This window comes from Delphinus delphis, chromosome 2 (genome assembly GCF_949987515.2).
Source record: "Delphinus delphis chromosome 2, mDelDel1.2, whole genome shotgun sequence".
Taxonomy (NCBI): Eukaryota; Metazoa; Chordata; class Mammalia; order Artiodactyla; family Delphinidae; genus Delphinus; species Delphinus delphis.
The window spans coordinates 86841582-86861224 of record NC_082684.1 but is presented as its reverse complement, the minus strand read 5'-3'; the positions used below and the strand labels follow the sequence as shown (position 1 = coordinate 86861224).

Below are 19643 nucleotides of genomic sequence, written 5' to 3'. Positions count from 1 at the left end.
CCAAGAGATACCAGAGGGGAAGGAGCAGGAGAGACAAACATGTGGGGAAGCAGAAGGAAACTCCAGTATTTACAGATTCTTAAGCCAACAAAAGTGCCTTCATCATTTTCTGTCTGGAAGACAGATTCAGAGAGGAAGCTCAGAGCAACAGTTCAAGACAGGCATTTCCTATAGCCAAGTGGATAAGAGCAGCCTGCAGCCATGGGACAAGGTGAGCCAAGCCTGCTCTCCACAGGGCTTACTGGGCTCTCAGTAGCTCCTCCATCCTTACATGTTTTCATTAAAAGAAGCAGAATGGTGGTGGAGGTGACGATGATGTGATCGTGACGGCGAGGTGGTAGTGGGTGCTAATGGTGGTGGAGGTGATGGCGGGCGGTAGGGCTATGGTAGGGGGATAGTAAACGGGTGCTGCTGCTGGTGGAGGGGCTGAGGTGTGGGGGCTGGCAGTGGGTACTGGTGGTACTGGAGGTAATGGTTGTGTGGCTCTGGGGGGAAGGGTAGTAGTCGGTGCTGGCAGCAGTGGAGATGACGGAGGTGGATTATGGTGGGAAGTGGTGGTGGGTGCTGTGGTAGCGATGGTACTGGGAGCATGGCTATGGAGTGGCAATAGGGTAGGTTGTTGGTGGTAAATTGGTCATCGTCATGATGATGGTGGTAAGATGATGATGGTGGTTATACGGATTTGTATTCTTTATCCCAGGATCATCCTAACATGGCTCTTCTCACTAGGTTGTGGTACATCAAAGCTAAATGGGAGAGAAGGAAGGTAGGAGCCAGGGAATCCAACTAAAAGGGGCAGAGGCAGACACCAAGCCGGGAAACAGGCAGCAGCAGAGAATGCAGAAATCTCAGGGGCCTCTGTTAGCACATTTACATTTACAAGTTCTCGATGTAAAGTGAGAACTGCCTGAGGGGACGTCATGATACTCACAGGCCCCCTTCTTGTAGCGTTTTTCTGGGCTGCATGGTACCAAGGGTTTAATGAGCCTTTAGGTGAAAGAGCCACGTGCAATCTCGAGTGAGTTGCTTCTGCTCTCTGGGCCTCACTCTTCTCACCTATAAAACAAAACAATTGGACTCAGTGATTTCAAAACCAGCTCTAAAAGTTGTCTGATTGTGTTCTTAGGAAAAAAATGAGTAGGGGTGAGCAAAATTCTGGATTTTATTCATTGCTTCTGGATTGGGACCAGAAAGTGGGGTTGACAATGAGAACAAGCTTCGCTCTTATTAATAATAGTAACAGTCCTACTTAATGGGACTTACTATGTGTCTGACATGGTGCCAAGCGTATTATATACATTACCTCATTTGCTTTCCACAACCCTGCAAGGAGGGATGATTGTTCTAAGGAAGAGGAAACTGAGGCTCAGAGTAGTTAAGTTACTTGCCTGAGATCGCACAGCTAGTAAGTGAGTTGAGCCAAAGATTTAAACCCTGGTCTCTGACTCCAGCGTCTCTGCATTTACTGACGTTGTCATATTTGCCTAGTCTCCATGATTTCTTTCTTTTCACAACAGGCCTGGGGATCAAGAGCTGCGACTTCCAGGCAGCAAGAAACAATGTAGAGCACCACACCAATGACATCAGCTCCCAGCGCCTCATTGTGAGGAGGGGGCAGCCCTTCACCATCAGCCTGAACTTCTGGGCTCCAATCCGCACATTTTTGCATACCCTGAAGAAGGTAGTCCTCATTGCACAAACTGGTGAGTGGGGCAGGCCTCGACCTCTTTGGCAGCAGGACTGGGGGTTTCTTTCTCTTGCCCACCAAGGGGCACATGGCTCACACTGCACCTGGGCCTCCAGAAGTCCTGCCCACTGGCAGGGCCTGTGAGGATGAGACAATATGCATAATAAGTAGCATTTATTATGATTCAGAAGTTTCTCAGCCGCATTATCACTAAGGGGTTCCTTTGTTGCATATATAATATCAGTTTTGTAGAAAAGTCTGAATGGGATTTAACCTAGGCTAAATATAACATTTAATTGCTACTACTTGCTGAATCTGTACTACATGTCAGATATTGAGCCAAGGGCTCATTAAAACCTCACATTGGGGGCTTCCCTCATGGTGCAGTGGTTAAGAATCCTCCTGCCAATGAAGGGGACACGGGTTCGAGCCCTGGTCCAGGAAGATCCCACATGCTGCAGAGCAACTAAGCCTGTGTGCCACAACTACTGAGCCTGCACTCTACAGTCTGCAGGCCACAACTACTGAGCCTGTGAGCCACAACTACTGAGCCCATGTGCCACAACTACTGAAGGCTGCGTGCTTACAGCCCACGCTCTGCAACAAGAGAAGCCACTGCAATGAGAAGCCCGCGCACCGCAACAAAGACTCAATGCAGCCAAAAATACATAAATAAAATAAATAAATGTATTAAAAAAAAACAACCTCATGTTGGCCCTATGAAAGAGGTATCATTACTACACCCATGTTATACACTATGAACCTTTTCTAGATTTAGGTCCATGAGCGCTGAGGACCTGTGCTCTCCCATCACCCTTTACTGCCTCCCATTCCTGGATGGGCTGCTTTCATTCTCCTCCTAATCTAATTTTCACTTGCTCCATCTTTGGGATACTTCACTTTGTTACTCTGAGTTGTGGCAAAGAGATCCAAATGACCACTTCATCTCTGTATGACTGCAGGAGAGCAGCCTTCCAAGGCCAACCAGACCCAAGCCACGTTCTCAATTTCCAGTCTTGGGGACCGGAAGTGGTGGAGTGCAATGGTGGAGGAGAGAGATGACCAGTCCTGGACTATCTCTGTGACCACACCCGCAGACGCTGTCATTGGCCACTACTCACTCCTGCTGCAGGTTTCAGGCAGGAAGCAATGCCTGGGCCAGTTCACGCTGCTCTTTAACCCCTGGGGTCGAGGTGAGTTTGGACCTTGGCCAGCCTGGGCTACAAAGGACTCAAGGCCCCGGAGCTGGGGTGCGACTGCTCCAGGCCTCAGGACCCAGCTCGCTCTAGGGCGGCACTAGCACTCAGCTCCTGTGGTGCCTGCCTTCCGGATGAATGGCCTCTCAGACCGAGGGTCCTCTCTTGGGGTCATCTTGGAAGAAGCAGCCCACGGCTTCCCACTGAGAGCAGAGGCTTGTCTGGTGCTGGCTCAGGCTATTTGGTCACAGGAGCTGAGACTCACTGAGATGACCCTAGGAGAACTACCCTCTTTTATAACAGGACAGGGGCCAAGAGCTGGAAAGCGCTTCAGGAAAAGAGGCGACCTGAGGGACGGGCTTCTCTGTTCCCTCCCTGGGCTCCCATAGTCTGTCTCCAGGGTGAATCCAGGTTTTGTGGGACCTGAAGTTTATATAATTTGGGGGACCCTCTTTCAGAAAAAGAACACAGAATTTTGAATTGCTAAGGCTCCTCCCTGGGCTTATAGGGGTCTGTACTGGTGGGGGGCCCAAAGCTGCAGCTTCAACTTCACAGTAAATCTTCCTTTCTGAGCTCTCTGCTTTTCTCCACTTGTTAGTTCTGTCCTTACTACAGACTGCTGGGTTCTCTCCACAATGACCTATCCCAATATCTGCCTGGAGCAACAAATCAAACAGCCAGCCTCCCTAGCTCAGCAGCCTCTGGGTGGACTTCCTGGGGTCAGGTGGCCTCCAGTGGCCACCTCTGGCAAAGCTCAGCTCTAGCTGTCGGGACTATTTCATCTAGAAAAGTCATCAGACATGGCTGACGTGCTCCAAACAGGAGCTAAGAGAACATTTCCTCTTCCTGCCCATTCTGAAGACTGAATCTGTCTTCCCTTTAGAATCTGCCACCCCCCACCTTAAACCTTTGTGTTCCCTGAACGGTTGTTTGGGGGACAGGCAAAGTTTCCTCCTGCTTGCCTGTCCCTGCTACGCCAGACAAGCCTTTTCCTTTCACAGCCTCATTACGAGGCAGGGCTGGGAACAAGGGGAAGTAGAAGAAATCTTACCAGGTTCCTGCACCCCAGTACCTGATGCCCTTTCTATATGGCACCTGAATCCCAGTGAGCTCCCTATCTCCACTTCTTTTGCCCAGGCTGGGGTTCTGCAGTATCCCCTCTTTCAGGTGGCCCTGTCTCTCCTCAGTTCAGGCCCTTTGCTTCTGCTCCAAGGGGTTTGGCAGGTTGAACAATGGATGAGAACTAGTGTCCATTGAGGTGCCCTTGCCCCATGTGGGTGAGTGTGGATTCAGGGCCCCTTCAGCTGGGGGAGGCCCCATGGCTCTCCGTACACTGAAAGACCCTCAAGCCATTCCCTCCAAAACTGAGGGTTTAGTGTACCTGCCTCGCTGACTTTGAGCCCACATCCAGAGTTAGACCCTGATGGCCAGAGCAAAGACACAGCAAAGACAGTTCTGGGACAGTGCTTGGTTCAGAGGGAGCTCACAGTCTTGACTCAGTGCCAGGATTCTTGCCTCCATGCCTGGCTTGTAGGGACCTGTGTAGGGAAGCCCTCTCTATGGGGGTGAGGGAGGCGTGGAGGGGGGCAGGGTCTGTCTGGCCAGGAGTGAGTTGTTGACACTGCTCACCTGGGAGGTAAGAGATTTTCAGAGGTTATCTGGGACTCAGTCTCATCTTAGCATACTTGGAGATGGGGCTCTCCTGGATTCAAAAGGAAATTTTGCACCCTGTAATGAAAGAATCCTATTCATAAGCAGGGACTTTATAAAGGGGGGAGGGGCTACACCCAAGCAGAGAAGAGGAGGGGCTGCTACCTATGCTCTGAAAATGTACTTCCCACAGCCTGCAGGGCCTGGGGCCAAACACCTCAGTTTAAAGTGATTTCCAAAGAAGTGATGTCCAGCTGACTTCACAGACAGTACTAAGGATGGAGGGGCAGGGGCCCAGGGCTCCTTGGGCCCATGGTTCTGTGATCTTCTGTCCCAGGTTTTTCAGGGATTCTTGATTTCTAATATGCCATCCTTCTTTTACTTTGAGTACCCTCATCCCAGTTGGATGCCTGGGGGATGGTTTGGAAATCCTCTTCTATTTCTAGTCACCAGGAACTAGTCTACCACCCCCCACTTCACACCTAGCACTAGGCAGAGGGAGACACTTGGCAAGCAGAGCAGGTCCCTCTGCTGCTCCCAGCTTCCTAGAGTGGGTGATGGCCTCCTTAAAGCCCCCACCCTCCTCATGATCCCCAGCCCAACCCTCGGATGAAGACAGCAGGAGAGGCAGCGGGGAGAGACCATAGGAGTCCCAGACCCACTTGGACACCCTGGGTGGAAGCTAATGCTCTGGCTACCGCTCTACACATACCTGCTCAAATTCCCTTCTGCTCATGCCTGTCAACACGTTTGATTGGTTTTTCGGAATCACTTTTTTTTTTTTGGTTGAACTTGTGAGAGAGACATAACAGGCCCCCTGGGACGCTCCCTGGGCTGTTGCCAAATTCTCTTGGTTCACTAGCACTCTGGCTGCAAGTATCTTCGGGAACCAGCAGGCCTTTTAAGGTTGGCTTGTTCCTGTTGGCTGGCTGACCATGAAGGCCACCATGGCTGACCCAGGGACTCTGACCCCCTTCCCCACTCTCACCAGAGAGGAGCCTGGATCCCAGTGTGGGGTGAAAAGAGGGGGTTCCTCCTCAGTCCCCATCAGGCCTGGAGCTGAAGAGAAGGCCTGCAGCTGAATCCCACCTGAGCATGGAGGGCAGAGGCCTGGAGGTGGAGGGCAAGCCCAGTATCCCCCAGAGCCTCATTCTTGCCTGCTTCTCTCCAGAGGATGCTGTGTTCCTGGCGAATGAAGCTCAACGCAGGGAGTACTTGCTGAACCAGAACGGCCTCATCTTCCTGGGCACAGCTGACTGCATCCAGGCTGAGCCCTGGGACTTTGGCCAGGTACAGGGGCCTCCGGGGAAGCCTCAGGGACAGTGAGTGTCCCATAACCTTCAGTACTCAGGTCAAACAGACTGGGCAGGTCCAAAATCCCCTGGTCATGAGGCCATTTCTTTATGCAGTTTCAGCCCCGTGGTACCTCTCCTCCCTCAGAGCCACACTAGACCATCCTCCACAGCTTCCAGAGTTATCTTCCTAAAGACGACGCAAATCAAACCTCTGTTAAATTCCCACCATCTACAGGATAAAACACAAATCCCCGGGCTTGACACGCAAGGCTCTTCACAGCCAGGCCACTGCTTTCCTTTCCCCAAGAGCCACTCCATGCTCCAGCCCCTGGCCATCCCTTGAATGTGCAGGCTGAATGTTCCCTCTGCCAGGAATACCTTCCCTCCCTTATCCCCTGGAAAACTCCTACCCATCTTTTAAGGCCCTCTGAAAGCCTTCCCCAGCCCCCAGAGGCAGAGTGACTCTCTCCACTGTGCTCTCTGGGTGGGCATCTCTCCTAGAGCCCTGGCCATGTTGCTGAGATCTGTAGCCTAAGCAGCCACATGTCCCCCTCACTCCTAACCCCGGGCTCCTCAAGAGCAGGAGCTGCCGTCTTATCTGCCCCCACACAGGACTGCCCTGTCAGGGGCAGTGGGAGCAAATGACACAGAAAACGATAGAAATGAGAGGACTCGACACGGCCCTGGTGCTCAAGAGCTCACGCTATCAGGAGTCAGACGACAGAAGAGGCAAAGGGCTGGAGTGCCGGGCACAGGGACCAGGCAGCCCTGGGGGCAGAGGGAAAAGCCAGAACTCCCGAGGGGGCAAGGCAGGAAGGAGTGGAGCCTGAGTCTGGAGAAGGACGAGGGGACGGGGTTGACTTGTGGGAAGAATGCCTGACCTGCACACCCACCATCATGGCCCTGTGTGGTCCTTATAGTTCGAGGAGGATGTCATCGACCTCAGCCTGGACTTACTGAGCGTGGACAAGCGGGTGGAGAAGTGGGGCAACCCCGTGCATGTGGCCCGTGTCTTGGGTGCATTGGTGAGTGAGGACAGGGTCGGGAGGGGGAGGTGACGAGACGGCAGCCCTCTGACAGAGCTGCCCCACCTCTACGGCCCTGGCGATCTTCAAATCACAAGTGGTCCCCTCCTCCCAGGGTGTGGGGGACAGTCCTTGAAGAAGGTTCTGAGTGAGGAGGGAAGGACAGTAGCATCCACAGGGGAGAGAAAAGCACAGGGAGGTGTCATCCCTCAGGACACAAGCCAGCAAGGACTAAAACTGGCCCGGATTTCCTTGGCCCCTCCCTTCCTCCCCACCCCCAGCCCAACCTGGGGGCTTAGGTCCCTGGGAGGAAGGGGGTCACATCCATCTTACCCAGTGTTTGCTGCTAAGGTGGTCAAAGGCATTTGTTCTCATTTCTAAATTATTCCCATGAAGGTAGCTTGGTGCTTTCCTGTTGTCCTTAAAAGTTCTCTCACAGGAATAACGTGTCCCGCATTTCCTCATGTGGCTCCGTCCACGCCTCTGAAGAGCTGGTGAGGGACAGGGCCAGCCTGCGAGGGGGAGGAAGCTTGGGATGCGTGGGCCTCGAGGCCCCAGGTGCAAACACTTACAAGGAATGGGAGCCAGGCAGGCCAAGGGGCAGCCCTCCTGCTGCTCTTGTGTCCTGAGTTTTGTTTTTCACGACGGTCCATGAAGCCCTGCTTCTGGAGGACTTGTTAAAAAGGAGGAGTCCCAGGAATTCCCTGGTGGTCCAGTGGTTAGGACTCAGTGCTTTCACTGCCCAGGGACACACAGCTTTAACAAGTTCCAGGTGATTGCCATGCAGGTGGTCTGTTCACGCCCCCTTGGAGAACTGTGATGAGCCCTCCTTGCCCATTCACATTTCCCCAAACAGCTGCACGCCCTCAAGGAGAAGAGTGTCCTGCCCACCCCGCAGATCCAGACCACCGAGGAAAAGGCCTTGCTGAACAAGCGCCGGGGCAGCGCGCCCATCCTGCGGCAGTGGGTCAAGGGCCAGGGGAGGCCCGTGTATGATGGTCAGGCCTGGGTGTTGGCCGCCGTTGCTTGCACAGGTACAGAGCAGACTTGCCTGACGCACCCAAACGTCCCCTTGGCGACGGCGCAGTGTCTGCCCTGCTTCTTGGGTTGCCCCTCCTCCACCCGCAGCACTTCCCCGCCTCCAATCACACCCATAACTGCTTCCGGTGCAGTTATAACTGCTTCTGCTTCCGTCTGGCCAAGAAACCAGCTACTTATCCCAAGCAACTCCTCCCAACCAGCTGCCGCTCCTTTTGCCCCTTCGGCAAACTTGGGCCCATCTGGAGAGCTCTGCTCCCAAACTCACTTTTCCCCAAAGCTTCCCCTGGCCCTGCCCCAGGAAAGCAAGCCCTGCTGTGTATCCCGTAAGCCTCCCTCCGCTGTGTACTCTGCCTGCTGTGTAACTGGTTTGTTCCTCGTTTCTGGGCCCTCATATGGCCTGGGTCTGGCTGGTGTCAATTCTAACTTTCTGGTGCCTGTGCCCCTTCTCTTTCCACAATATCACCTGGCATTTAAGATAGTGAAAGTGCCCGGTGTCCAGAGGAGACCCTGAAAACGCTAGCCATGTACCCTGCCCTCCAGATCCCAGGCCTCTCTGGTGCCCTGACCCCCTGCCCCCTTCCATGCAGTGCTGAGAGGCCTGGGAATCCCTGCCCGCGTCGTTACCACGTTCACCTCAGCCCAGGGCACTGGCGGGGGCCTGCTCGTAGATGAGTACTACAGTGAGGAGGGGCTTCAGAATGGAGAAGGCCACAGAGGCAGAATCTGGTGAGAAGCCCGAAGGGGATGAGGTCCCAGACCTGGAAGGGCTCCAAGCCCGCGGGGTGTCACCCATGGGAACCCCAAGGGGCCCTGCTGAGAGTAGGCCTTCAAGACTCTTGACAGCAGCATGCTGATGGTCAGGGTGAGTTGTGGAGTGCATGCCCCTTCCCAGGAGTGTTGCAACCACTTTTATGCAGCATCCTCCTATCCCCCTAGTAACAGCTCTGTCATTTCTAGGACCACTTCGGGACTCTTTTTTTCCCCATTTGAGTTGCTTCCTTTGCTACCTTCAGGATCTTCCAGACTTCCACGGAGTGCTGGATGGCTCGGCCTGCTCTGCCCCAGGGTTATGACGGATGGCAGATTCTGTACCCAAGTGCCCCTAATGGAGGTGGAGGTAAAGCCTGGGCATGGGCCCAGGACTTCCCTGGGCTGCACAGAGCTGCAGGAGGACAAAGAGTCCTTCGGAGAGGAAAGAGGGGTAGCAGGTGGTCCAAAGGGGGTCTGCATCCCCTAAAACAGGAGAAGCGCCAGGAATGATAGTGACCAGCAGAATGCTGACCTGATGCCCACAGGCTCAAGGGAACAAATGAGTTAGCCATCTTGGCCCCAAGGTCTCAGGGAGACTAGCCCCCCTCAGAGCAACAGGTGAGGGAGCTGAGTCTCATGGAAGGGCAGAGGGTCTTAAGACAGCTTGTAGAGTGGGACTTCTGGGGTTCTGGATGTGGATGAAGAGGATATCAGGATAGGCTCAAGCTCAGAAAAGGAGTCTTCAGGAGTTATAAAAGGATGGCTCTTCCTTTCCCAGGAACAGAACTGTCACAGAGCCTAGCACATAGGAAGTGCTCAGCAAAGGCAACCTATCCCTATCTTGTCTGTAGTCAAGCTGGCTTAGGAACTCCCGTGTACTCTGTACCTCTGAGGTTATTACCTGTCCAGTTTCTGAGAGGGCTCCTGCCATAGGCCATGACCAAAAAGTGTTGTCGCTAAATAGTGAGTTTCACCTCAGCAGTGCCCTCTCAGAAACCTTGCCTAGTGCCCACCTCTGACCTTGATCCCAGGGGAGGGACAATAGGGCATAGGATGGGGACTGCTGTTGTGAGCTCTGACCCAAGCTGAGGTCTGGGCGTGGTTCCTCTCGCTCACCGACCTTTCTCCCTTTCTCTCCCTCAGTCCTGGAGGCCTGTGATCTGGTCCCAGTCAAAGCAGTCAAGGAGGGGACGCTGGGGCTGACCCCTGCAGTATCAGACATTTTTGCCTCGATAAATGCCTCATGTGTGGTCTGGAAGTGCCACGAGGATGGGACACTGGAGCTGACCGACTCCAACACTAAGTATGTTGGCAACAACATCAGCACCAAGGGTGTGGACTGTGACCGCTGTGAGGACATCACGCAGAACTACAAGTATCCTGAAGGTACTGGGCAGAGGAGGGCCCTGAAACAGCAACAGGAGGAAAAGAATGGGCCAGACACACGCAGGCCAAAGAGAGGTCCTTTCCCCATCATATAAAACAGAATTTCTCAGCCCTGTTTGACATTATTCACATTCTGGACTGGCTAACTTCGTTGTGGAGGGCTGTGCACCATAGGACATTCAGCAGCATTCCTGGCCTCTATCCACTAGATGCCGGCTCCCCCTCAACCACTGCCATCAGTTGTGACAACCAGAAATGTCTCCCAACATTTCCAGATGTCCCCTGGGGGCACAACTGCCCCCAGTTAAGAACCACTGCTATACAACAGCACAGTTAATACCAAGCCCAGCTGCCAAGAGAGGTTCTCCCTCTTCTGCTCTCCTTCAACACCCCCCAAGCTGATTTGGAGCCCACCACTGCAGTGTCCACCCATTTGTCCAAACAAGAAGCCCTGCACTGTCCTTGAGTCTCCCCCATCACCACCCCACTGTACTCTCACACCCATCTCCTCATCTCCTTCCCCATTGCCTGTAGGTCATCCAGGGCCTCATCATCTCTCGTCTAAAGTATTGCAGCAGCCTCCTAACTAGACCCCCGCCTCCAGTCTCCCCATCATTACTCTATTTTCAACTTACAGTTTCCAGAATGAGCTTCACAAGACACAAATATAATTATGTTACAGAATATTCCTGTTCCAGAATATTCCATGGCCTCCATTGCCCTTGGAATAAGTCCAAACTTCTTCACTTAGGAAGATTCAAGTCCCTGCAACTTGTACAAAAACTAGCTCTCTCACCGTTCAAGGGGCAAATTCATAGCACTTGAAGAACTTGATCCCATGAGTGGCTTGGAAGAGATACACTGTATCTGTGGTGGGTCTAACACAGATCTTTTTTTAGCTAAATATGGACCTAGAGGTTTGCAAAGCTCATGTGGCTTTGGCATTTGAATAGCAGCGGGGAAATGAACCTTAATCCTGGGCTGCTATTAGAAGGGTCTACAGCTGCTGGGTAAGAGGTCTGCTTTGTTTATTCCATTCTTCAGGATCTCTTCAAGAAAAAGAGGTGCTGGAGAAGGTCCAGGAAAACAGAATGAAACATGGGAAAGACGATGGCATCCATCCTCCCAGTCTCGAGACTGATGATCCTTTACATTTCTTCTTGGAAGCACCCAGCTCCCTAGCCCTGGGAGGGGACGCCCGGTTCTCTGTGAACTTGTTAAACCCTAGTGACCATGATAAAGAGGTGCAGCTGGCTGTTGGGCTGCAGGCAGTGTACTACAATGGTGTCCTTGCTGCCAAGCTCTGGACGAAGAAGCTTGTCCTTACACTCAGGGCCAACTCAGGTAACTCTCTACGGCCCCCCTCCCCAGACACTCCACACACCCAGCTCCCGCCCTGGGCAGGCAGCAGCCATACAGCACCCCCTGCAGATCTGAAGAGATAGCATCTAGCCCCTGGTGTGCCCTCTCTCTCTCTCTTTCTCTCTCTCTTTCTCATTCAACACATATTTATTGAGCTTCACACAGGGAAAAAAACCCACAATTCTGATTGCAGTTATATAAGCAAACAGACAGTGTAAGAAGTGTTTGATAAGGTAAATAGAGTACAATGGCAGGTTAGCGTCTTACCCAGGCTGGAGCAGGCTGCCCCCAGGTAAATTGGGCTGCCCTCTGTCTTGAAGGTTGAGTAGGACAGTGTCAGACAGTAAAGTGAGTCAAGGGCGGGCTTCCCTGGTGGCGCAGTGGTTGAGAGTCCGCCTGCCGATGCAGGGGACGCGGGTTCGTGCCCCGGTCCGGGAGGATCCCACATGCTGCGGAGGGGCTGGGCCCGTGAGCCATGGCCGCTGGGTGAGCCATGGCCGCTGGGTGAGCCATGGCCGCTGGGTGAGCCATGGCCACTGGGCCTGCGCGTCCGGAGCCTGTGCTCTGCAACGGGAGAGGCCACAGCGGTGAGAGGCCCGCGTACCGCAAAAAAAAAGTGGGTCAAGGGCATTCCAGGAAGAAGGGACATATGCTCAGTTTCTTCCTCCTCCTTCAGATTCTTATTTAATTGAGTTGGGATGGGATCCAGGCACTGGTATTTTTTCAGAGCTCCCTGGGTTATTCTAGGGTTGAAATTCCCTAGACTAGAGCAGTTGTTCTCCAACTTTGCTGCATATCAGAACCACCTGGGGGAAGTTTGATGGTCAGCCTGCACCCCAGACCAATTAAGTCAGAAACTCTATGGTTTGCCCAAACATCAGAAAAAGTTTTAAGTCCTTGGGTGATTCCAATGTGCAGGCAAGAGACTCAGTGGAATAGTGCTTGTCTACATGATTGCAGCAGCCTCCTGATGGGTCCCCCTGCCTCCAGTCCCTCCACCCTGATCCCTTTCCAAGGGAGGGAGGGATGGAGTGTGGGAGTGGTGTGAGAGCTGGACAAGGCCAGATCATGAAGGGGCTTGTAGGTCCTGCTGAGGAGTTTGGGTTTTGTTCTCCGGGCAGTGGGGAGCTGGCGGGAGGTTTTAACCAGGGGAGTCAATGTGATCAGAAATTCATGGGCAGAATGGAATGGAAGGGGTCGTATTAGAGTCGTGGTTCTCAACCTTGGCTGCATGTTGAATCACCTGGGGAATTTAAAAAATACTGATGCTTGGGCCTCACCGTCAGAGTCTGTTATAATTGATTTGGGGTGTGGCCTGGCACTGGGATTGTTTTATAAAGCTTTCCATATGATTCTAATGTACATCCAATGTCGACAACCACTGGATTGGAGGTTGGAAGGTTTTGTAATAATCAAGCCAAGAAATAAAGGACAAACTAAACTAGCTGCACTTTTCAAATGAAGTCATATTGAAGAGGTAGGCTAGATTGAACTCGTGTATGTGGGGAGACGGTGCTTCCAGCTTGGGTGAGCCTCCAGAATAGGGCAAATGGGGAAGAGCAGGTTTGGGGAGAAAGATGTTGAGTTCTGTTTGTGGCATGTTGGATTTGAAAGCCCATAAGACATCCAAGCTGTGACGGCCAGTAGGCAGCTGGAAACCTAAACCTGGTATTCAAGATAAAGGCCTGTTTGGGGGTGGGGGGAGTGGGAGAGGACTGTGAGAGAGTGAGGAGGAAACCCAGGCAGCACAAGCATGTTGGGGTGCAGGGGGCAGTCAGGGAAAGAGCAGAGTGAGAGACTGAGAAGTGAAAGAGAGGATGGGGGCACGAAGCAAGGTCAGCAGAGAGGCCATGAGAGGTCAGGGCTGAAAAGCGTCCACTGACAGAGTGGTCTGACAGAGAAGCAATGGCAAAGACCAGGTTCCTGGGGCTTAAACAGATTGAGAGTTGAGGAAGTGAGACAAGGTGTGCAGTCCTTCCTGGAAGAATGGATGGAAAAAGAAGGGAGACCTGGTGGTAGTAAGCCAGGGACACTGGGGAGGAGGGTATTCTTTGTTTTCTTTTAAGATGAGAGACAGCAGAATCCACTTACATGCTGAGGAAGAATCAGCAGAGAGAAAAGGACGGAAACCTCAGGAGAGATGGGTTATAATTGATGGTGCAATCCTTGGGGAAATGAGAGGCAACTAGAATAATTATAGCTCACATTTATCGAGCACTTGTTTTTGGCAAACATGGTGTTAAATGTTCTATATGCATCATCTCATTTATCTTCATAACGACCTTATGAGGCAGGAACCATTATTATCCCACTTTACAGATGAGGAGACCACGACACAAAGAATTAAATAATTTGCCCGAAGTTACACAGCTAAGCAGTGGTGGGATCAGGGTGGGGCACTGATTTAAAAAGCAAAGGACTGAACTTGGGCAGGGGGGATGCCTCACCCTCCGGGGGGGTTAACAGCACGGGTAGATGTCTATGTCTGTAGGTTGCGAATGAGAACATGAGCTCGAGAGGCTTCCTCAAGGACGAAGGATGGCTTCATTTTCTCTGCAAAAGGGAAAGAGCAGAAGCAGAGAAGGGGAGGGGACTAAGCATACATATATTCAGCCACGGCTGGGTGGCAGGTCTGAGACCAGCACTTAATGACTGTCTCGTGAACCACAAGCCGTCCCTCCAGGTAGGCATTGTTATTAGACAAGGAAACAGGCTCCAAGAGCTTCACTTGTTCTAGTTCACAGGGGCCCTTTCCCCAGCCCTGTGGAGGTGGTCCATCAAGAGTGTTAGTGGCGGCAGGGATGGTGGTCACGGGTGGGTTCTTGACTGAGTTCAATTTTGAAATTGCTGTGAGGAATGAGGCATCTTTCTGGCTTCAGTGAGGTCCCGACTCCTTTGCGTTGTGTGTGAAACTACTGCTTGTTTCCAGGGCGCGTGCACTCACCCCTGGGTGCTGACTCCACCTGTCATATGTTTCAGCTGAGAAAATCTCCACGTTCCTGTCCTTCTCCAATTTTAAACAAAACCCGCCAGAGAATAGTTTCCTCAGACTCACCGCTATGGCAACACACTCCAGCCCTACCTGCTTTGCTCAGCAAGACATCGCCATTTGCAGACCACACCTTGCCATCGAGGTAGGCACCAGTCCTTCCCCATATCACTGGCATTTGCCGCTACTCAGGTCCCCATTTCAGAAGGCACCGAGCCCCTCAAGCTTCAGAGCAGGTGACCGTGCTGAAGAACTACCAGGAAACGCTGGGTTGAGAGCTCCTTCTCTTGAAAGAGATCGTTTCTTATACATGCTATTAAAGTTTAAATCTTCCAACTTTAGTTCAGATTAAGTAAAGTTTTCTAAAATTGGGGTCTTCCCAGTTGCTGCCTCTATACTTACAGAGATAATAACAGCTTATGTTTATTTAGCACTTTGTACATGTGCCAATGTATTTTCACCTCTTTTACTTCTTTTAATACAAAAGCCCTGGGAGGTGGAATTGTTCCCATTGTTCAGAGGAGGAAACAGTCCCAGAGAGCATCATGTCCACAATCATAAAAATAGGACATTTTAGAGGCTTAGGGCTCTTGGTCCAGTACTCTTTCCACATGTCTACCCAGACCAAAACGAATGTGACCTGGTCTCTGCTCTGGAAGAGGTTATTACAGTTGGGCAAGGGAGACACAACGTGTGGTCTTTTATGTCAGAGCTTTAGGAGAGGTACAAAGTCGCTCTGGGACAAGTGAAGTAAAGGGGATTAATTCCAGCTGGTGGGTTTGGGGAAGACTTCATGGAGGATGTGGCATTTGTGTTGGGCCTTGAAAAATGGGTAAGCTTTCAGTACAGAGGTGGGGGAAGGCCGTTGCAGAGAGAAGGCTGAGTAAAGAGGCCCAAAGGAGGGGAGCCTGAGGGGTACATTGAGGCTCCGAAGGTGCCCGAAGAGGCTGGCGTGTCTTGCAGTCAGGGGAGGAACAGATGAGCCTGCAGGTAGATTGGGAGCAGATCAGGAAGGGCTCTGAATGCCAACCGAAGCTGGATTCTGAGGACAATGGGAAACCCTCCAAAGTTTCTAAGTGAGGGAAAGGCACCATCAGAGGTTGTCAGTGATGGGTCAAGGGTGAGAGTAAATGCAGGAAGAGCAGGTAGAGGGGTAGAGAAGTCAGCTGTGGAGTTTGGGTGAGGATGGCAGAGCTAGGAGAGTAACTGAGGAGGCTTCAGGGAGGGTGGCCAGGAGGGGAAGGAGTGACTGCAGCTCTGTGCTCTTGGCATCTCCCACAGATGCCAGAGACAGCAGAGCAACATCAGCCCCTTACGGCCTCAGTCAGCATCCATAACTCCTTAGATGCTCCCTTGAAGGGCTGTGTGATCTCCATCTTCGGAAGGGGACTCATTCACAGAGAGAAGAGCTACAGGTAAGAGACCGCAAGCTTCTCAACCCACAAAAACATCTCAACTGGTCAGAAAGGCAGGAACCCAAGATCGATGACTGTCTTTTTGCTTTGTCTATGGAGACAGAGAAAATACCTGCCAGAGTTGAACTAAAGGATTAGGGCCTCTCTCATCCTGGGGCCACCAATGTGGGTGCAGGAGTGACGGAGGAGGCTCTGTGCCTCTCGGGCACCTGACGCTGGCCGCGGTTCTGGTCACACAGGGAGAGCCTGGGTATTGCTGGTGCATGCAGGTGAGGGGGTTAGGGCTGGGTGGGAGGGAATGCCACAGGGAGGGTAGGCTGCCTCTCAGTGAAGCCAGAGAGCTGCATTCTACTAGTGACAACACAATACAGAATTTTGTTTATTTCTACATTCTCTTTTACTCCTATTCCCTACCCCCATTCCCACTACCACCCTTCATATCCCTTTTTTAGTATGTATGAGTACTGTTGCTTCATGAGTACTGTATTCGTAACTTACGTAAACGGTGTTACGTCTAATTCTTTTTCTTTTCACTCAGAACTATGTTTTTACGATTCATCCACATGTCAAGTCCATTGCTTCTGCTACATATTACTCCATCGTGTACACCCCCGACTTCCTACCACACCACTCCACAGCGCCTCCAACTCTCAGACACTACAGATATACGTCCCCTTACATACTCGCTTGAAAATCTGTGGGAGGTGGGGGGAAATATGCACAGGAATGGAGTAGCTGAGACATAGGATATGACCTGGTTTGACCACGTGCTATCAGATTGGCTTGCATAATGGCTGCAAGAGTCTACAACTCCCTCCAGCAGTACTTGACAGTTTCTATCTTCCTACGATTCCTCCATTCTTGGCAATACCCAGCTTTGTCTTTTTTTCCAGTCTAACAGGATAAGGTAATATCTCATTATTGTTTTAATTTGTAACTCTTCATATGTTTATTAGCCTTTTCCATTTCCTCCTCTGTATAGTTTGTTTTTAACTTTGCCCACTTTTCTTTTGGTGTTCCTGCCTTTTTTCCTTGTTGATTTGTGTGTGTGTGTGTGTGTGTGTGTGTGTGTGTGTGTATATACACAAACCCTGTATAGTCTAGATTAGTGCCTTGTTGGTTTTAGATGTTGTATCTTCGTTCATTATTGCTCCTTCTCTCAAGAAGTCCACAGCATCTTCTGCTGAATACATACATACAGTTTAGAGTTCACAATGCCTACTCCTACCACCCATGAGGTCCCTCACAGGTTGTCTGGTTGTTGAGCCACTGCCTCAACCTCAAGAAACTCAGTGGGTCAGTCTTGCCCGTAAGTTGAGAGGAGGGACTACCAACATTTAACCAGACTTCTGTGTTCTCCCAGCTCAACTGTGGGGCAAAGCTCCTCAAAAGTATCTGCACCATTCCCTCAGTCAACATAAGAAGGTCCACAGGCAGACTAGAAGGTTGCTAATAGGGCTGCAAAACACCACCTGTTGACATACTGACATCTCAATATGCCCACTGGACCCACTGCAGTTAGCAACGAGGGTTCCAAAACAGCCTTCCCAAACATACTATTACTAAGAACGAGACCAGACTGAAGTCGCAGGTGATAAATGAAACAACAGGTGTAACTTGGAAGCCCTTAGAATAGGATGTTTCTCTTCTCAAACATACAACTGCTCACCATAGGAGGCTCCTGCCTTCCATCCCCTTCAAACCTCCTCTGTTTTAACAGCAAGGTACTTGGATGTTTATTTCTTCAGAGTCCACTTCTTTAAGCAGGTAAGGATCAGAGGCACTGGGACCAGCAAAGCAATGACCCTGGGACAGAACTAGCACCTGCCTTTTCCTTTATTTCAGATTAAGTTCGGTGCAGTCCAGAAACACCTTGCGCACCCAACTCGAGTTCACACCAATGCAGGTGGGGCTCCAGAGGCTCACTGTGGAAATGGACTGCAACATGTTCCAGAACCTAACCAACTTCAGAAGTGTCACTGTGGTAGCCCCTGAAACTCCAGCTTAAACTTCCAGCTCCAGCATCACTCTCCCCAACCACCCCTTGAATCTACAATCTAAAATCGAATGTGCTGGGAAGAGAAACTCTGCTTATCAGACAAGTAGATCTCTGTTCAGGTTGACCAGAAGAGTGACCAAGAACAAAACTACATTCCCAGAAATCAATAGAAAAGACATTCATTCATTTCTGTCACCCCAGCTCAAGGCACCCATGAAGACTAGTTGTCTTAGAATGGAAACTACTGGGCTTGAGGAATAAAAAGAAGCCTTTGTAAAGGTACTCAGATAAGTAAATTCAGATTTTTTGAGTCCAGGGTTCTTCATAACCATTCACTGTTCACTCATACATTAATTTATAAAGGAAAAGAACCTAACATTTAAATCATTCTTGTATTTCTAACGAAATGGGACAATATTAGCTAAAAATATGATTTTTAGGTAATCCTAAGATTACACTGACCAGTGCCATCCCTGATCATTATCCTTAAAGATCCAAAGATGACTGAAGAAAGTTATAAAACACACAGCATGAGACCTGAGCACAGAATGATATTCTAGATTCAGCTACAGATAAGTCCTTATTAGAGTTAAATATTATTAAATATTAAATATCCCACAATTAAGTCTGATGTTAATAACATAAATTTGGTCCAGTAGAGAAATACACAATTATTAAGTATAAAGAAAATAGGACCTATAAAGAAAGATAAAAGAACTGGACTCCTTTTGTACAAAGTTACAAGTTTTTTTGTTTGCTTACATTTTGTTGCTTTGATACTCTGTTTGATTTTAGTTCCTTTTCCTTATAACACTTTTTAAAAGTACAGAATGGCACTTTATAAAAGTAAATTAAAACTCTTAAAAAATAAAATAAAATAAAACTCTTGACTCAAGGAATTTCGACCCCAAGTACACACTAGTCTCTCAAAAGAATGGCTGCTGGACTTGGAGGGTACTATGCTAAGTGAAATAAGTCAGACAGAGAACTATAAATACTGTATGATATCACTTATATGTGGAATCTAAAAAATACAACAAACTACTGAAGATAACAAAGAAGGGTGGTGGGAATTAAAAAAATGGATAGCTGCTGTTGCTGATTATACCTAAAGAGACCATGGGGACATCAGAAGGGCAGATGTGATGAAGTACATCTATACAAGACAAAGGACCAGCAATAGAAGTGTGGAGACCTGTAGTACATACATAAGGCCAAGTCAGGTCACCAGAATATACATCACTGTGTACCTTGCTCTCTAAGATATGACCTTCCAGGTTTACCATGCTTTCCAAGATGTGATTTTCCAGACTGATGCAAAAATATAATTAACTGGCGATGGTTTTTCAAAAGGATTAACTGAAGAGGCCCTTAATATTATATAAACTCTTATACATTTAAAATTTTTTGATTTATAAAAATTTTGTACTTACATTTGGGGATACGTAATACAGAATAGAGAACAACAATACAAGTATGTATAAGGAAAACAACCCTGTTCAATAAGGTGAACAAACCTAACAACTGAGCTTGTTAACCTAAAAAAACAGCCAATTATTTTACCAGCAAGATGGGTTTATTCAGGAATAACAAAGAACTGCAATTCGGGTCAATCAGGCTATAGTAAAAGCCACAGGCAAGTCCCACAAATGAAGGAGTAAAAAGGAGGAAGCTGGAGTTCTGAACAAAATTCCATGGAGGAAAGCAAGAATTCAGGGTGATGAGGGGTTCTCACTGGCTTAGTAGCTGGGGTAGTCAGTTTCTCCTAGGAGAGGCAATATACATCATTCCTGTCTGTAACTCACAGTCCTTCCTGTTATTGACCTAGAGTGGTACTGCATGAGAGCC

General features: G+C 50.1%; 1 protein-coding gene across 1 annotated transcript; it reads left to right on the top strand.

Annotated features, from left to right (window-relative positions):
* The first annotated feature begins 201 nt into the window (after positions 1–201).
* EPB42 (erythrocyte membrane protein band 4.2) lies at positions 202–17964 on the top strand. The gene is made up of 13 exons (XM_060003566.1): positions 202–211; positions 1518–1703; positions 2650–2880; positions 5705–5823; positions 6749–6853; positions 7710–7887; positions 8482–8620; positions 8908–9011; positions 9788–10030; positions 11075–11374; positions 14372–14526; positions 15663–15796; positions 17642–17964. Exons 1-13 carry the CDS (start codon positions 202–204, stop codon positions 17802–17804), a joined length of 2067 nt encoding a protein of 688 aa, XP_059859549.1. The 3' UTR covers positions 17805–17964.
* Positions 17965–19643: the final 1679 nt, after the last annotated feature.